This window comes from Rhinopithecus bieti, unplaced genomic scaffold, assembly GCF_001698545.2.
Source record: "Rhinopithecus bieti isolate Rb0 unplaced genomic scaffold, ASM169854v2 scaffold_425, whole genome shotgun sequence".
NCBI classification, from domain to species: Eukaryota; Metazoa; Chordata; class Mammalia; order Primates; family Cercopithecidae; genus Rhinopithecus; species Rhinopithecus bieti.
In genome coordinates, this window is record NW_016803361.1 from 922656 (window position 1) to 941533 (window position 18878).

General features: G+C 37.3%; 1 protein-coding gene across 1 annotated transcript in view; it reads left to right on the forward strand.

Moving 5' to 3' along the window:
* The window catches only part of LOC108534574 (ligand-dependent corepressor), a 133742-nt gene that overhangs the window by 98784 nt on the left and 16080 nt on the right, over positions 1-18878 (forward strand). The window contains 1 exon segment of the mRNA XM_017880036.1: positions 14322-14454. Within this exon segment, the coding sequence (XP_017735525.1) occupies positions 14322-14454 (133 nt within the window).

Below are 18878 nucleotides of genomic sequence, written 5' to 3' on the forward strand. Positions count from 1 at the left end.
CCCCACTGCTGCTCTATCAACTAAGTTTGCTTAATATTCTATATCCTTTGTTGTTATTTCAACAGTGTTAACAGCATCTTCACCAGGAGTAGATTCCATCTCAAGAAACTACTTTCTTCAAAACATGATGTAGACTCATTTAAAAATAAAACCACTTTTTTTTTCCTCATCCATAACAAGCAACTCTTCATCCTTTCAAGTTTTGTCACGAGATTGCAGCAATTAAGTTACATCTTAAGGCTCCACTTCAAGTTCTCTTGCCATTTCCACAATATCTGCAGGTCCTTCCTCCACTGACGTCTTGAACTTCTCCAAGTATCCATGAGGGTTTGAATCAGCTTCTCCAAATCTCCTGTTAATATTTATATTTTGTTCTCCTCTCTTGAATCACGAGTATTCTTAATGGTGTCTAGAATGGCAAATCTTTTCCAGAAAGTTTTTAATTTACTTTGCCCAGATCCTTATAGCCTTGCAAAACGTATTTCTTAAGTAACAAGACTTGAAAGTCAATATTACTCTTGGATACATGGGCTGCAGAATGGGTATTGTGTTAGTAGGCATGAAAACAACATTAATCTCCTTGTACATCTCCATCAGAGCTCTTGAATGACCAGGTGGATTGTCAGTGAGCAGTAATATTTTTAAAGGAATCTTCTTTCTTTTTTTTTTTTTCTCTGAGCAGTAGGTGTTAACTGTGGACTTAAAATGTTCAGTAAACCATAATATAAACACATGTGCTGTCATCCAGACTTTGTTGTTGTTTATAGAGTACAGGCAGTATAGAGTTAGCATAATTCTTAAGGACCCTCGAATTTGGGGAATGGTAAATGAGCATTGGCTTCAACTTTGGTCACCGCTGCATTAGACTTTAACAAGAGAGTCAACCTGTTCTTGAAGCTTTGAAGCCAGGCATTGACTTGTCCTCTCTAACTATGAAAGTCCTTGCTGGCATCTTCTTCCAGTATGAGGCCTGTTCGTCTACATTGAAAATCTGTTGTTTTGTGTAACCACCTTCATCAGTGATCTTAGAGTGATCTTTGGGATAACTTGGTGTAGTTTCTGTATCAGCACTTGCCACTTCACCTTGCACTTCTGTTATTATAGAGATGACTTTTCCTTAAACCTCATAAGCCAACCTCAACTAGCTTCCAGCGTTTCTTCTGCAGCTTCCTCATCTCTCAGCCTTCATAGAGTTGAATGTCTGAGTTAGGCTTTGGCTTAAGAGAATGTTGTAGCTGTAGTGGTCTTCTATCCAGACCACTCAGGCTTTCTTCATATAAGCAATAAAGGTGTTGTACTTTCTTGTCATTTTTGTGTTCACTGGAGTAGTGCATCTGATTTTCCTTAAGAACTTTTTCCTTTACATTCACAAGTTGGCTAACTGACGTAAGAGACCGATGTTTTGACCTGTCAGCTTTCAGCATGCCTTCCTCACTAAGCTCAATCATTTCTAGCTTTTGATTTAAAGTGAGAGACATGCAAGTCTTTCTTTCACTTGAACACTAGAGGTCATTGTAAAGTATAATAACTGGCCTAATTTCTATTGTTTTGTCTCAGGGAATAGGAGGTCGGAGGAGAGGGAGAAAGACAAGGGAACAGGTGTTCAGTGGATCAGAACACAGCTAACATTTATCAGTTTAGTTCACCATCTTATACAGGTGCAGTTTGTGGGACCTCAAAATAATTACTACAGTAACATCAAAAATCACTGATTAGGAATCACCACTATGAAATAATAACCATTAAAAAGTTTGAAATATTGCAGATATTACAAAAATGTGACACAAAGTGACCACATGCTCTTGGGAAAATGGCACTGCTAGACTTGGTTGACAGAGGGTTGCCCCAAACCTTTAATTGGTGAAAGACACAGTATCTGCCAAGTGCAATAAAGTGAGGTGTGCCTGTGTTTTGTCATTGATCTGTATGTCTATCAATACACTACTACCCCAGTGTCTTTATTATTATATCTTTATATGTAGAAATCTAGTAGTATGAGTCTTCTAATTTTTTTGTTTTTCAAACTTGTTTTGCTAATCTAGGTCTTTGATCTTTCTTTATAAAGTTTATAAAGATTATAATCATCTTACCAATTCTTGAAAAAGCCTTTTAGGATTTTGATTAGGATTGTATTGAAACTTAAATTAATTTAGAAAGAATTGGCACGTCAGTAGTAGTATTTGAGTTTATATAGTTTGTCTCACCTGTATTCATGTTTAATTTCTCTCAGCAGCATTTTTATACTGTCATTTCCCTTCAACCCAAATAACTTCCTAAAACATTTCTAGTGGCCCTGAGAGAGAGCTACTTTAAATTGTGGAGAAAAGCGTAGGGTCAACTTCTGTGCTTTCAGTGGGGCTGCTCCAAAATGCAGGTGTTGCCAATGTGATAGTATTAAGAGGTAGGGCCTTTTAAGAGGTGATTAGGCCATAAGGACTCCTTCCTTCTTAATGGAATTTAAAAAGGGACTTGGTGCAGGGCTTGGCTAGCTTACTTGCCCTTCTCTGCCTTCTGCCATGTGAGAGTGCAGCAAGAAGGCCCTCGCCAGACACTGAATACTGTTGCCATGATCGTGGAATTCCAGGTTCCAGACTGTGAGAAAATAAGCTTCTGTTATTTATAAATGACTTACTCTCAGGAATTTTGTTATAGCAGCACAAAATGGGCTAGACATACTCCGTATTTGAAAATATATTTTAGATATTTTATAGCCCTTCCTAGAAAACATAATAAAGGCTCATATTAGATAATAGAAGTGTATATGTGTAAAGCTTTTACTATTATTACAAATTATGAGAAATATTTTTAATGTTATTATTAAAGCTTTTCCTATTGGAAAATATCTCAGCCCATGTAGTATTGTATCTCCTCCGCTGCTTTGGGTGATGGATGGTGACACCAAAAAGCACTGATAGTTTTTTTTTTTTCTTTGAGATGGAGTCTCGCTCGTTTCCCAGGCTGGAGTGCAGTGGTGTCATCTTGGTTCACTGCAACCTCCGCCTCCCGGATTCAAGTGATTCTTCTGCGTCAGCTCCCAAGTAGCTGGGACTACAGGTGCACACCACCATGCCTGGGTAATTTTTTTGTATTTTTGGTAGAGATGCGGTTTCACCATGTTGGCGAGGCTGGTCTCAAACTCCTGACCTCATGTGATCCACCACCTCGGCCTCCCAAAGTGCTGGGATCACCGGCATGAGCCACCGCGCCTGGCAGCATTGATAGTTGGCTAGGCGCGGTGGTTCACGCCTATAATCCCAGCACTTTGGGAGGCCGAGGTGGGCGGATCACGAGGTCAGGAGATCGAGACCATCCTGGCTAACATGGTGAAACTCTGTCTCTACTGAAATACAAAAAAACAAACAAACTAGCCAGGCGTGGTGGCGAGCGCCTGTAGTTCCAGCTACTCGGGAGGCTGAGGCAGGAGAATAGCGTGAACCCAGGAGGCGGAGCTTGCCATGAGCCGAGATCGCGCCACTGAACTCCAGCCTGGGCAACAGAGCGACACTCCGTCTCAAAAAAAAAAAGAAATGACTTGAAGGATATTGGGACTTGGACACAAAGTAGTGCGTCTACCAGAGAACATAACAACCTGAAGATAGATGACCTACACTTTACCTTGAAAGCTGTATACAAAATTAAATTTTATATGCAAGCATATATAAATACATTCTTCATTTGTTTCAGCAGCAGCAGTTAGGAAGTAAAAGAAAAATCCTTTCCATAATGACAAGAAAAAAGTAAGATAATAAGTATGTGGGAACTATATGAATAAACTTTGAAATCCATTAAAGTCCACTTGGGTAAATTTAAAGAAGTTCCTAAAAGAGAAGACTGAATATTTTAAGGATATTACTCTTTCTGAATTACTTTTTAGGTATAATGCTGTTGTGATCAAAAACGCATTGTCTGTCTGTGGGGAGCTTTTGCGGGGGGGATAGCAGAATTCACTAATCTAGGTCTTTGATCTTTCTTATAAGTGATTTTAAATATATAATCTGAAGAATAAAGCCAGAATGGCCAGGATATTTTAAAGATATAAATAATGAGAGGGGATTTTCCTTCCTCTAAATACTAAGACTTACGTAATTTTAAAATATGCTATTGATGATGGATTTGAAAATAAATCAATAAAATGGAATTAATGTTTGTAGAACTATTATGATAATTTTATAAAAAGTACCCTCAAACATTGCTTGGAAAATTAAGTGTTATTCAGCAGATGGTGCTAGAATTATTGGTTAATCATTATATTGCTTCCAGTAAACTCATAGGAAAGGAAAAAAGCTATGAAAGAACAATAAACCGTTAAAACATATTGATCCTTACCAGTAATCAGAGAAGTGCAAATTGAAACAAATAACCTTATTTCTTTTTATTTTTTTTTATTTTTATTTTCTAAGACAGAGTCTTGCTCTGTCACCCAGGCTGGAGTGCAGTGGTGTGATCTTGGCTCACTGCAACCTCCACCTCCCAGGTTCAAGCTATTCTCCTGCCTCAGCCTCCCTAGTAGCTCAGACTACAGGCGCACGCCACCACGCCTGGCTAATTTTTGTATTTTTAGTAGAGATGGGGTTTCACCATGTTGACCAGGATGGTCTCGATCTCCTGACCTCGTGATCCACCCGGCTTGGCCTCCCAAAGTATTGGGATTACGGGCGTGAGCCACCATGCCCAGGCCAAAGAATCATTTTATACCAATGAAATGTGATGTCTACAAGTGTGGCAACATAGTACCCCCAACACTGCAAGTGGGAATACAAATTGGTATAACTTTTTCTTAGAAAAAAGTTTGCGAATATGTTTCAGGAAAGGAAGAAATTGTTTCTTTTGATTCATGCTTTCTCTTGTAGTAATGTATCCCAAGGAAATAATGAGAATCTAGAACAAATTCATTAAAATGCAGTTATAGTAACAAAATAAAAAACTGGTCTAACTGCAGATTATGGTACATTTATTAAGGTGTTTTTGGAGAATATGTAACAATATAAGAAAGAAAATCCTAATATTGAGAATAGGTAAAATGATCTTCAGTGTGAATCTCATTTAATTTTTTTAAGTTAATATATCTGCATATGTGTTTTTTAGGGGTATGTATCAAATGATTTAGCAGTTCATAGCTAAGATTGTTGAGAATACTAGTTGTTTTTACTTTTTCTTTATAGCTTTGTGTACAAGGTAGCTTTTTTCAGGATCTTCCAGAGAATGAGAAAAACAAGCATTATTTATAAAAGCATAAACCTTGTAGGATTTCTGTGCAATATATTTGCTTTAAGAAAAATGAAAATATAGATGATTGTGGCTTATAAATTTTTATTGATAAATGGTGAAACCTTTATTTGTATAGAGGAATAAAAGATAAAATAATACACGTCCCCAATTAAGTTAATATAAAGTTTAGTAGCTTAAATGGAATTGGTTTCAATTTACAGGTAGAAAGGCTGTTTTTGAGATGGAGTCTCACTCTGTTGCACAGGCTGGAATGCAGTGGCACGATCTGGGCTAACTCAACCTCCATCTCCCAGGTCCAAGCAATTCTCCCGCCTCAGCCTCCTGAGTAGCTGGGATTACAGGTGTGCGCCACCACACCCAGCTAATTTTTGTATTTTTAGTAGAGATGAGATTTCACCATGTTGATCAGGCTGATGTCCAGCGCCTGACCTCGTGATGCACCTGCCTCAGCCTCCCAAAGTGCTAGGATTACAGGCATGAGTCACCGTGCACAGCGGAAAGACTCTTAATAGATTAAAACACAAATAAAAAGATACACTTGAATTTTTCAATATTGATTTCTCTTATGTAGTTCATTAATTAATTCACTTTGAAAAGACTTCTGACTCAACAATTTACAGCTCTCTAGTTTCTTGAGATTCCGTAAGTTGAAGATTTTATAGCATTTGTTTAATATATTTTCTGCTAAGTGTTTTGTCAGGAAAAAAGTTGTGATGTTCACCTTAGCAAAGTTCACAGCTTTGGCAAGACTTGTTTCTAAATACAACTCTCATTTAATGGAGGAAAATAATAAAGTGATCTTTAATCCAGATTCAGATGATTAAAATAAGATGATAATAAGCTTTATAATCTTTAAATTGATTCTCTAGGTAAGATTACCTATATTATTTTTGTGTAACTGAATTTAAGCCAAAAGTCCATTAAATAAACAGTATAGGACTATGAGAGATGGAGGAAACCCTTTGGGTTAATGGTGGTGTCACTGTAACAAATGCCTTAGCTCTTGTACTGTCATCCCTCCCTCATGTTTTCAGTTGTTTATTAAGGAGAGAGCTTCTTAAAAGCTTAAGGACTACTTTCTACCTTAGAGCTATAGAGTCATAAGCTCTGGGGACTTCTAGGCATATATGCTTCTAAGAAGCTCACAGTAGATTATATAACAGTCGCTTCTCTGCCTATGAGCCAACCAATCTAGGTGGACCACTTTCTGCATCCTGAAGGAAGCAACTCCTCCTAGGAGGTAGAAATTCCAGTTGAAATCTGCAACTTTATTTGTATTTATTTTTTTAAGACTGAGTGTCACTCTGTCACCCAGGCTAGAATTCAGTGGCGCAGTCTTGGCTCACTGCAACCTCAGCCTCCTGAGTAGCTGGGATGATAGGGTTTTGCCATGTTGGCCAGACTGGTGTCAAACTCCTGCCCTCAAATGATCTGCTCACTTCGGCCTCAAAAAGTGCTGGGTTTACAGGCGTGAGCCACCGTACCTGGCCTACATCTCCAGCTTTACTCCTATTTAGTTTTATGCCAACAACTTGTTTTTTAATAATAAATAAATATTCCTAAATGTATTAGGAATAATAAATGCAAAGAAAATGGTTTTTGAGTTACAGAAGAAGATTTCACATCTTTTTGTTTTTTGCCATACTATACATAATGTATTATTTTAGAATTCAGCTGAGGGGAGATGACATGAGTTGGTTTCTTTAACTTTTCCTTACCTTCTGGCGCTATTTTACTTTTTTTTTTTTTTTTTTTGTGAGAGTCTCTCACTGTTGCCCAGTCTGGAGTGCAGTGGTGCGGTCTTGGCGCACTGCAGCCTCCACCTCCTGGGTTCAAGTGTTTTTCCTGCCTCAGCCTCTTGAGTAGCTAGAATTACAGGTGTGTGCCACCACCCCCGGCTAATGTTTGTATTTTTAGCAGAGATGGGGTTTCACCACTTTAGCCGGGCTGGTCTCAAACTCTTGACCTCAGGTGATCTGCCTGCCTTGGCCTCCCAAAGTACTGGAATTACAGGCTTAAGCCACTGCACCTGCTCATCTCCTGGCTATTTTATTAGCTCTGTTAGTTGTATGTCATATAAACTTTTTTATTCTTATTGGTTCATTTTATTGGAAGGGTTGACATCACAAACAGAATTCCAGCAGGGTGCAGTGGCTCATGCTTGTAATCCAGCACTTTAGGAAGCCAAGGCAGGAGGATTGCTTGAGGCCAGTAGTTCTGCAACAACCTGGGCAATAGAGTGAGACTCCTTCTCTACAAAATATTTTAAAAATTAGCCTGGTGTGGTGGCACACACCTGTAATCCCAGCCACTTGGGAGGCTGAGGCAGGAGGATGGCTTTAGCCCAGGAAGTCAAGGCTTGCAGTGAGACGCGATTGTGCCACTGCACTGAAGCCTGGGCAACAGAGCAAGATCCTGTCTTTAAAGAAAACAAACTTAACAACAACAAAAATAAACAGAGAACTCCAGAACTGTCTGGCTTAGAAAATCTCACACCTAAAAGTGTTGAAAATGATGAAGATCTGTGTGAATAGTAGAGAGACACCTGGAAGATCCCTCATATTTGTAGCAACAGGTGAAATGACAGACCTGTTAGATGTTTATTTATTTATTTGATTCACGAATCAGGCAGTCTCCCGAGCCAGAGTAGGCTCTGAGGATTCCCCTGTTAGACGTTTAACAGAGAATCAGAATAAGAGACAAGCTAAGAGCCCTCCTGGGGTTGGAGGAAGCCTCAAACATTGGCAACAACATGCCCCTGCAAAGGGGCCTGGCTTTTACTGGATCAGGCAAAGGAAATTAGAAACTAGTTTCAGATGAATTTTTAAAACTTACCAAAATGAATGAGATGTAGCTAACAGTACTTAGAAGTTTAAATTTAAAAAGCAGATCTCAAATCAATACCCTAATCATCCACATTAGGAAACTAGAAAAAGAAGAGCAAACTAAACCCAAAGCAGGCAGAAAGAGGGAAATAGTAAAGATACGAGAGCAGAAAGAAATGAAGTAATGTAAAAAATGATAAAATCAATAAAACCAAAAACTGGTTTTTTTAAAAAGATCAACCAATTAGGTAAACTTTAGCTCTGATCAAGAAAAATAGAAGACTCAAGTTACTAATCACAAATGAAATAGAGGAAGTCAGAAGTAAAAAAAATTGGGGAATACAGTGAGCAGTGTGTATGCCAGCAATTTAGAGAATTTGATGAAATAGGCAAATTCCTAGAAAGTTACAAACTTACCAATACTGATGTAAGGCGAAACAGAAAATCTGAATAAACCTGTGATGCAGATTTGATTGTGTCCCCCTAAAACATGAATCCACCCCTGGTACCTGTGAATGTGACCTTATTTGGAAATAACAGTAGTCTTCCCCCTTGTAAGGGGATGCCTGAAACTACAGATCGTACCAAACCCTATGTTTTTTCCTGTACACACATACCTATGATAAAGCTTAATTTGTAAATTAATCACAATAAGAGATTAACAACTAATAATAAAATTGAACAATTATAACAAAAGTTATGTGAATATTCTCTCTCTTTTCTCAAAATATATTATTGTACTGTACCATGGGTAACTGTGGAAAGCAAAACTGCAGATAAAAGGAGACCACTGTAAGGTCTTTGCAGATGTAATCAATTTATGATGAAGTCATACTGGATTAGAGTGGACCCTAAATCCAATGACTGTTGCCTTATAAGGAGAAAGAGACTTGGAGACACACACACACACAAAGGGAAGAGGACCATGTAAAGATGGAGACAGAGATTGGAGTTATACTGCCACAAGGCAAGGAATGCCAAGGATTGTCAGCAACTACCAGAAGCTAGGAAGAGGCAAGGAAGGACTCTTCTCTAGAGCTTTCAGAGGGAAAATGACCATGCTGACACCCTAATTTTGGGTGCCTGAATTCCAAATTCAGCTGTGAGAGAATAAATCTCTGCTGTTTTAAGCTACCCAGTTTGTGAAAAAATACAGCACCCCTAGGGAACTAATACAACTTAGAGCAAGCATTGAGATTAAATTAGTAATTTATAAACTTCCATCAAAGAAAAGCCTATGGCCAGGTATCTTCACTGGTATATATTTTTTTTCTTTCTTTTTTTAAATAGAGATGGGGTCTCATGATGTTGCCCAGGCTGGTCTCAAACTCCTGGGCTCAAGCGATCTGCCCGCCTCAGCCTCCCAAAGTGCTGGGATTACAGGTGTGAGCCACCACACTCTGCCTTCACTGGCATATTCTATCAGACATTTAAAGATGAATTAATACCGTTTCTTCACAAACTTTTTCAAAGTATAGAAGAAAAGGGAAGACGTCCTTATTCTGTGAGGCCAGTATTATTTATACGAAAACCAAAGATATCACAAGAAAACTACAGACAAATACCATTTATGAGTACCAGCACAAAAAAATCCTCAACAAAACATTAGCAAACCAAATTTTGCAACATATAAAAAGTGTTATATACCACAACCAAGTGGAATTTATCCCAGGAGTGCAAAGTTGGTTTAACACCTTATTTATTTGTTTGTTTGTTTGTTTGTTTTGTCTCACCCTGTCCAGGCTGGAGCACAGTGGCACAATCACGGCTCACTGCAGCCTTGACCTCCCAGGCTCAGGAAATACTCCTGCCTCAGCCCCCAAGTAGCTGGGACTACAGGTGTGCACCACCATGCCCAGCTGTTAATAATTTTTTAACTGATTTGTAGAGACGGGGGTCTCTCTGTGTTGCTCAGGCTGGTCTCGAACTCCTGGGCTCAGGTGATCCTCCGGCCTCAGCCTTCCAAAGAGCTGGAATTACAGGCATGAGCCACTGTACCTGGCTGGTTTAACACTCTTACGTCTATTACTGTAATACAATGTATTAATACAGTAAGTGACACAGACCACATGATCATCTCTGTAGACACCCTCCAGAATGGCATTTGGCCAAATCCAGCACTTTTTCTTGATGTAAAAACAAACAAACCCGACAAACTAGGAATAGAAGGGAACTTTCTCAACCTGAACTACAGAAACACCCAACTAAAAGATGGAACAGCTTCCCCCAAAATCAGGAACAAGGCAGGATGTCCACTCTCACCATGTACATCCACCGTTGTACATGAGGTTCTAGCCAGGGAAATTAGGCAATAAAAAGAAACCAAAGTCATTCAGATTGCAAAAGAAGAGGTAAAACTGTCTTGGTTTATAGATGACATGATGATGTATATAGAAAATCCCAAGAAATCTACAAAACACTTAGAGTTTAACACGTTCAGCAAGGTTCAGAATACCACATCATTTTTAAAAAAAACATAATTGTATTGCTATACACTAGCAGTGAACAATATGAACATGAAAGTTTGAAAACAATTCTGTTTACAGTAGTATCAAAAAATACAACACTTAGGAATAAATATAAAAGAAGTATAAGACTTATATGTTGTAAATTACAAAATACTGCTGAAAGAAAGTACATGGAAAGACATGTTCATGGATCAGAAGCCTAATTGTTACCGTGGGATTACTTCCCAAATTGGTAGGCGGATTCAGTGCATTTTCTACCAAAATCCCAGCTGACTTATTTGCAGAGATTCACAAGCTGGTCCTAAAATTCATATGAAAATTTAAGAGACTTCAAATAGTCGAAACAATCTTGTAAAAGAAGAACAAATTGGGAGGATTTACACTTTACCAGTTTCAAAACTTACTATAAAACTACCTTGGGCAGCTTAATGTGATGCTGGCTTGAGGATAGATATATAAATAGTGGAATAGAATCGAGTGTCCAGAAGTAAAATGTATGGCCAGTGACTTTTGACAAGAGTTCTAAAACAGTTCTTTTTTTTTTTGAGACGGAGTCTCGCTCTGTCGCCCAGGCTGCAGGCTGGAGTGCAGTGGCCGGATCTCGGCTCACTGCAAGCTCCGCCTCCTGGGTTTATGCCATTCTCCTGCCTCAGCCTCCCAAGTAGCTGGGACTACAGGCGCCCGCCACCTCGCCCGGCTAGTTTTTTGTATTTTTTTTTTTTAGTGGAAATGGAGTTTCACCATGTTAGCCAGGATGATCTCGATCTCTTGACCTCATGATCCGCCCATCTCGGCCTCCCAAAGTGCTGGGATTCCAGGTTTGAGCCACCGCGCCTGGACCTAAAACAGTTCTTTGGGGGAAAGAATTGTTTTTTCACCAAAAGGTGCTGGAACCAAGTGAGTATCCACATGCAAGAGAATGAGGTTGGACCCCTTCCTTATGCCATACACGAAATGAACTTGACATGTATTATAGGCCTAAAAGTAAGCCCTAAAACTATAAAATTCTTAGAAGAAAGCATAGAGTTAAATCTACATGGCTAAGTTTTTTAGGTATAACATCAAAAGCACAAGTGACGAAAAATATATAGATTGGAATTCATTAAAATTAAAGCTTTCATGCTACTAACAGTACCGTCAGTACTATCAAGTAATAAAACTCAAAGAATGGGAGAAAATATTTGCAAATCATATATCTAATAATGGACTTGTTTCAGAATATATCAAGAATTCTTACAGTGCAACAATAAAATGGTAAATGACTCAATAAAAAATGAGCAAGGATCTCGGCCGGGCGCGGTGGCTCACGCCTGTAATCCCAGCACTTTGGGAGGCCGAGGCAGGTGGATCACGAGGTCAAGAGATGGAGACCATCCTGGCCAACACAGTGAAACCCCGTCACTACTAAAAATACAAAAAATTAGCCAGGCATGATGGCACGTGCCTATAGTCTCAGCAGCTCGGGAGGCTGAGGCAGGAGAATCATTTGAACCCGGGAGGTGGAGGTTGCAGTGAGCCAAGATCGCACCACTGTGCTCCAGCCTAGGCAACAGAGTGAGACTCCGTCTCAAAAAAAAAAAAAAAAAAAATCAATGATCTGAATGGACTTTTTTCCAAAGAAGGTATAATGTGCCAATAAGCACATGAAAAGATGCTCAACATCATTAGTCAATTAGGAAAATACAAACCTTAAACCATGAGATGTACCACTTCTCATCTACTAAAATGGTTGTAATAAAAAAGATAAGTGTTCATAAGTATGTGGAGAAGTCAGAACCCTTATACATTGTTTTTGGAAATATAAATAATGTAGCTGCTTTGGAAAATGGTTCAGTCTTCCTCAAAATAGTTAATGTGATGGAGAAATTTATAAAGAGAATGTTGGCAAATGCAACTATAATAAAGGTTCTCATTATTTATAAGACTTAAAATATTTAAATTTTTTAATACATTATATAGCAAACTTACTGTGCCTTATATAACAGTGTTTAAGGATCATTATTTTAGTTTGACTATGCCAGTGCTTCATATTAAGCTTTTTACAATATATAATCCATGCTAAATACATATTTTGGTTGTGCTTTTAATATAAATCTTAGGATGAGAAATTATAGAAAGCCGGTTGCAAATATCAGTGGGTATTTTTTAAATTTTTGAGGGAATCATTTGTGCATTATAACATGTCTTCAATGTGTTGTTTAATTCCTTTTCATTGTGCCAAGATAGGTCCCATTTTCTTATTTATAGCACTTAGATATGGAAATAAAGACATTAATTAATACATTAAAGTGATTTCAAATAAATTATATGCGCTAGAACTTAAAGAACACTTAAAAATGCACTTAGCTTTTTTTTTTTTTGAGACGGAGTCTCACTCTGTCGCCCAGGCTGGAGTGCAGTGGCCGGATCTCAGCTCACTGCAAGCTCCGCCTCCCGGGTTTACGCCATTCTCCTGCCTCAGCCTCCCGAGTAGCTGGGACTACAGGAGCCCGCCACCTCGCCCGGCTAGTTTTTTGTATTTTTTAGTAGGGACGGGATTTCACCGTGTTAGCCAGGATGGTCTCGATCTCCTGACCTCGTGATCCGCCCGTCTCGGCCTCCCAAAGTGCTGGGATTACAGGCTTGAGCCACCGTGCCTGTCCTGCGCTTAGCTTTTTAAAAATGCTTTTATTTTCTGTTATTGTAATATACAAGAGTGGAGGTAGGTGCAAAGTATTGTCAACTTGGTCGAGTGCTCCTGCAGTCTGGGATTAGAGGCTGGGAATCTCAGGGATGATTATAGTACAGCGTATTGGAACTTTTTGGTAAGAGAAACTTTCTGATCTACTTTTTTTTTGAGACAAAGTCTTGCTCTGTCACCCAGGCTGGAGTGCAGTAGCATAATCTCAAGTGCAGCCTCCACCTCCCAGGTTCAAGTGATTCTCAGGCCTCAGCCTCCTGAGTAGTTGGCATTACAGGCATGCGCCACCATGCCCAGCTAATTTTTGTATTTTTAGTAGAGACTGGGTTTCACCATGTTGGCCAGGCTGGTCTCGAACTCCTCACCTCAAGTGATCTGCCTGCTTCAGCCTCCCTAAGTGCTGAGATTACAGGCATGAGCCACCGCGCCCGTTCGGATTCACTGTTTATATTTCAAAGCTGTTCAAACATAGATATACTGTAACAAAAGACAATGCAGTGCTTACACTTAGAACATGCAGTGCATTCTAGTTTTCAGTTCATTTTGCTAGTGCTGCTTATGACCAGTTAATCTATTTTACAACCCATTAAAGGTTTGAGAACCACAGTTTTTGAAAAGTAATCTAAAGACAGAGTAGTGAATTGAGATGTATTCTGAGTTTTTCTTCCTAATGACCTTTTAAAAGTGTTTGTGTTTTGTATCTGGTGAAACACAGATCTCATACTAGGATCCTCAAATGAGATTTGGAATTTAAATTTTTTTTTTCTTGTAAATTGAAAACATTCTGTCTGAATTGAGTTGCCTGTGAAAGATAACTATAGTATAATAGAGTGCTTTCAAGGAAATTATCCCTCTGGCAGTTAAAGTTTAATTAGACTAAGTTTTGAACAAAACTCATAGTCAAAAAAAAAGTAGATAAAATCCAACTAAAGAATATGTTTACATTTATTTTGCTTTTATACTTTTTCTTGAAATTTTACTGAAGTTTTAAAATATTTTAATTGCATCAAATTAATTTGCCTTATTTGCTACTAACTTTGTCTTTGATTTCATATCTATGCTTTTGATATTGAATGGGGAAAGACTTTTGTGCAACTATTTCACCAAGTATTTTTGCAGGGACACTTAGTCGGTCTGGATGAACCAGCTTCGGGAGGTGGGCAAGAAGCTCTGCTTAAACAAGAGCAAGCAAAAATCATTCGATTCGAGAGACAAGCAGAAGAATTCCTCAATGCAGTCTTTTATAGAAAAGGTTGGTTTCAGTGAAGATGATATTTAGCATCTGCTTGTCTTGTATTATTAATCTCCTTAATTTCAATGTCATTTTTAAAGTTCTTCTTAAAACATTTTCTTTATTGATGATATAATTTATATTGTTCTATATCCCTTGGGTCAAGTTCAAATTGGAATTAGGGTTAAGGTAAACCCTGTTCACCACATTTAGGCTCTGATGTGATGGTGAGTTAATAGTTTAGAAAATTATTACGAAATTCTAAAAATGTTAAGCTCTCAGTAGTACTGTATTTTGTTAGACAACTTATAGAGACAGTTACTGTTTTAATCACCAATAACTAAAACCAACTGTGATTTTTTTTTTCTTTTAGTGATTCCAACCTGAAATTTCATTTGGAGAGAAAATGTAGTTATATCATAAAATTAGATTTGTAAGCATTTTTTTCCTTGATACAGTCTTGTTTCACTAAAATTTTCTATATTAGGGAAATTATTATGTAGTAAAACTTTTCCCGCTGTATTTGAGGTGGCATTTAATAGCTCAACCTCTTGCATTTTTAAAATTTATCTTTATCCTTGAAACTTTTGTAGGCATGGTTTACATTTCTTTTGAAATACAGAAAAGTTCTTCAGTCATGGAGTCTTGAGGCTTATAAGTCCTTCATAGAGGCATTCAGATTTATTCTTTATTCACAATGCATAATTGCCATCAGCCAGAACCTTCAGGAAAGTTCCCTTCATATTCCCTTCTAGTGAACAGTCTTTACTTTTAAGAAATTCTAAATGGATTTATACTTCTTAGTTACACTTTTCCTCCATTTCCAAGTGGTAGTTACTATAATGGGTTCTGAAAGTTTCATACAAACTTGATAATCTTAAATATTCTTATTTAATCTTCAGCAGACTCAGTGATTCCATTTTCTTTAATAATTCTTCATATGTTCTAGTTTACACCTCTCATTCCTCTGGAAATTCCCTCCTTCCCTTTGACATTGGTTAAAAGTCTCATAAGTGCTGGTTCTGTTGGGTTTCTTTACAGTTGGACACTAGCTGGGCTTCTGCTTAATGTGATCAGTATTTCCAAAAGGTGGTGTGAAGTGTAGTGTCATATAAAATTAAGAAATGCACAGAGATTATTGTCTGTGGCACTTTTTCCCCATTTTCTTCCATGAGAACTCTAGGCAGAATTAAATCGTTTAGTACATCCTTAACTCTCTTTAAACACCCACTAGCATCTCCTGACCTAAATCTCGCAGCTCAGTCTCCTATGTCTTATTATTCCTGCACACTGCTCAGAATTCCAAAATTATGTTCAAAATAATTGTTTTTTTAGTTTTATGAACATTTGATTGTTAAAAGCAAATTTAAGTATCAACAACTGGTAGAGCAGTTCTATCAGTTTGCTTGCCAAATAAAATGTCTTTGCAGCTCCTCTCCTGAAGGATATACACGGAGTCATTGATCTGATGTGGTGTTATAGCAAGCTTCATTATCTGAAAAGAGGACTTCCTCTCCCTAATTTACGTGGAGGAACCACTTTTCATCCACTCTTTGCTCAGGGGACATTAATAAGGTCAATCATAAGACTCGTACAGAAAAATTCTGTCGCACTTTTCTACTAGTCCCATCCCTTTGTCATAGAGGAATAACTTTAAAGTTTTTATAAAGTTTTTTTAAGAAATTAAGCTTTTGGGTTATAACCTTTAGGAGAGGAATTCTTACCTCGGAATCAGTCTCAGGATAGATTTCAAGAGATGGGAATGCTCTGAAATTGTAAGTTGAGTTTATTTGTTTAAGTACAGGCATGTGATACCCAGAGAAAGAACTCTTGCTTTGGAATTTGGACATTTTCTTCTGCTTTATGTATTAATATTGATATTTTTAGATATAATTCTCTTGTAACCATCTCCAAGATAGCCATTAGTACTCTTTAAATTAATACCGAAAATGTTTAGTATCCAGGGATATGATGGACATTTTAATCTGAAGAGAATCTTTTGTTTTAATAAATAATTCAGATGCTTATATTTGGTCCCTTGTTTCAAAGTATTATAAATTCTATGTTTTAAATAATTTGTGTAAAGATTATGTATAGTTAAGTAGAATCAGAGATGGAATAAAAGTGGGCTTTTATGATATGGAATCCATAATTTCATTTTAAGAACAGTAAACCTTCTACAAATGTCATAATGACATTTCTTTTCAGCTTGCTTTGTCACTTGTATTAAAAAGATCAGATTAGCCTTTTAAGATATACTGTGGTGTAACATGTTTTTCTGCAGTTTTATTTTGATCTGATTTGTTGCTTTTATTTGACTCAGTTGTGCTGTGTTCCCCTGGGTGTGGGTATGTTTGTAGATGTGTATTTTAAGTATGTCAAAGAATGAAATTTGTTCAATAAATTTTCACAAGACAGAGAAATTCAAATGGCAGAGATGTAATTCGTAAACACTGTCTTGTCTCATGACTGTGTTTTCATTCAATAAAGAGACAAGATTCTGCAGAGCAGACATTGAGTGCTGAAAGATAGTGGTCTATGGTCCTTGTCCTAATATCTTTGACTCTTCACAGAGCTCTTTATTAATACTACTTAAACACAGAGGCATCTCATAAATTCATAAATTTTATTTTACTTTTGTATGGAAATTTCCTGTATGTATTACATGTTCTCCAACTATTCAGGGGTGAAAAGGTAAACTAATGTACTAAAACTTGAAATTTATACAATAGTTCATATGGAGATTTATGTAGGGAGAAAAATGGGTCTTAACTGGAAAGTTAAATGACTATTAAGAAAATTCAGTGGATGGAGATATTTAAAAAGCAGTGTATGGATAAAATGTTTATTAAAACACTGAGGAACCATTTTCAGTAACTGTAGCAACTTCTGATCCTTACCTGGTTCCATACCTTTATTTTTAAACCACCGGAAATACTTACAGTCTCTATTTATGGAGAGGAAAGTTCGAGTTATAAATACTGCTTAGTATGACAGAAACATTATTACTAGTAGAGTGAGCCTCACTAAACCCCAGAAGATGAAATAAATAGCATAACTTTGTGAACATCTTCTGGTATTGAATATCATCCTTTGGGGGGAAAAAAAGCCTGTTCTTAGGAGTCCTGTGAGGTTTTGATGATGTATTTGTTTGTTTGTTGTTTATTATGGAGATTTTAGATTTTAGTTAGTAATTAGAGTCAGTTTTTCTTTAACTTTATAACTATAAATTAAACTCTTAAGTTCCTTACAGCTCCAAAATACTGTGCTTAAAGTTATTTGCCTTCTATAGCTAATCTTTAAAAGACTAAAGAAACCTTGGTTTCCTGAGAACTGTCTTGGAAAGCCTGAAAAGTGTGGTAGGAAGCAAAGGTCACAGGTAAAACAGTAAGACCAGGGGAAGAGTTTTAATCGAGGGTCTATCACTAATCACCTATATAAATTTGTAGTGGCCACCTACTCTTTGGATCACATTTTCCCTTTTTTTTTTTTTAAAGGACTGTTTCATGTTGATTGACCTATTTAGTATTCAACTAAATTGAATACACACTTTAGACCAGGCAAGATTAGGTATATAGAGGTACACAGAGGTAAACAAACACATTTTCTTCATTTTATTTTTTTTAAAAGGGCTATTTCGTGCTGATTGATTTGATTGACCTGTTTAGTATTCAGCTAAATTGAATACACACTTTAGATCAGGCAAAATTAGGTATTTAGAGGTACACAGAGGTAAACACACACAGTCTCAGCTCTTGAGAAGCTTAGTCTTCCTGATTGACTATTATAGTGTGGTAATTATAGAGGCATGATGATAATATATTTATACAAGTCATTTTCCTTTTCATCTTAACCTCTTTTGCCCTTCAAAGTCTCTTTCAGTGCTAAAAGTTTTTTGAGTTAATGAGTTCTTATGGTCTAAACTTAACACTGAGTAGAAATTGATAATTTAGATGTTTATTTCATTATTTCCCTATTGATTTACTAGTTGACAGAGTTTATTTAAAGTGCCCTTGGAAAATATGTGGTTTTTCTTAGGTTTTTGAGATTTGGCATTTAAACACCTAGCCCAGAGGTTCTGAAATTGTGGTCCCCAGACCAGCAGCATCTAAGAACTTGTTAGAATGCCAGTTCTTGAGCCCACCCTAGAACTACTGAATCAGAAACTCTGGGGAGAGAGCCCAACAATCTGTTTTTGCAAGCCATCAAGGTGATTCTGATGAACATTAAAGTGTGAGAATGATTGCCCTAGCCTACAATGGATCTGAAAATTAAGTATCTCCTTTTATAATCTTGGTATGCCTTCTGTCTTTAACATAAAGTAAATTCAGCACTCATGAACTCAGTAATGCATTCTTCAAATATTTAGGAGAAGGTGACTGAGGAAAAAATCTAGGGAGACCTGATGTGACCTATAGGTATGTTAACATGAGAGTAATTATTTC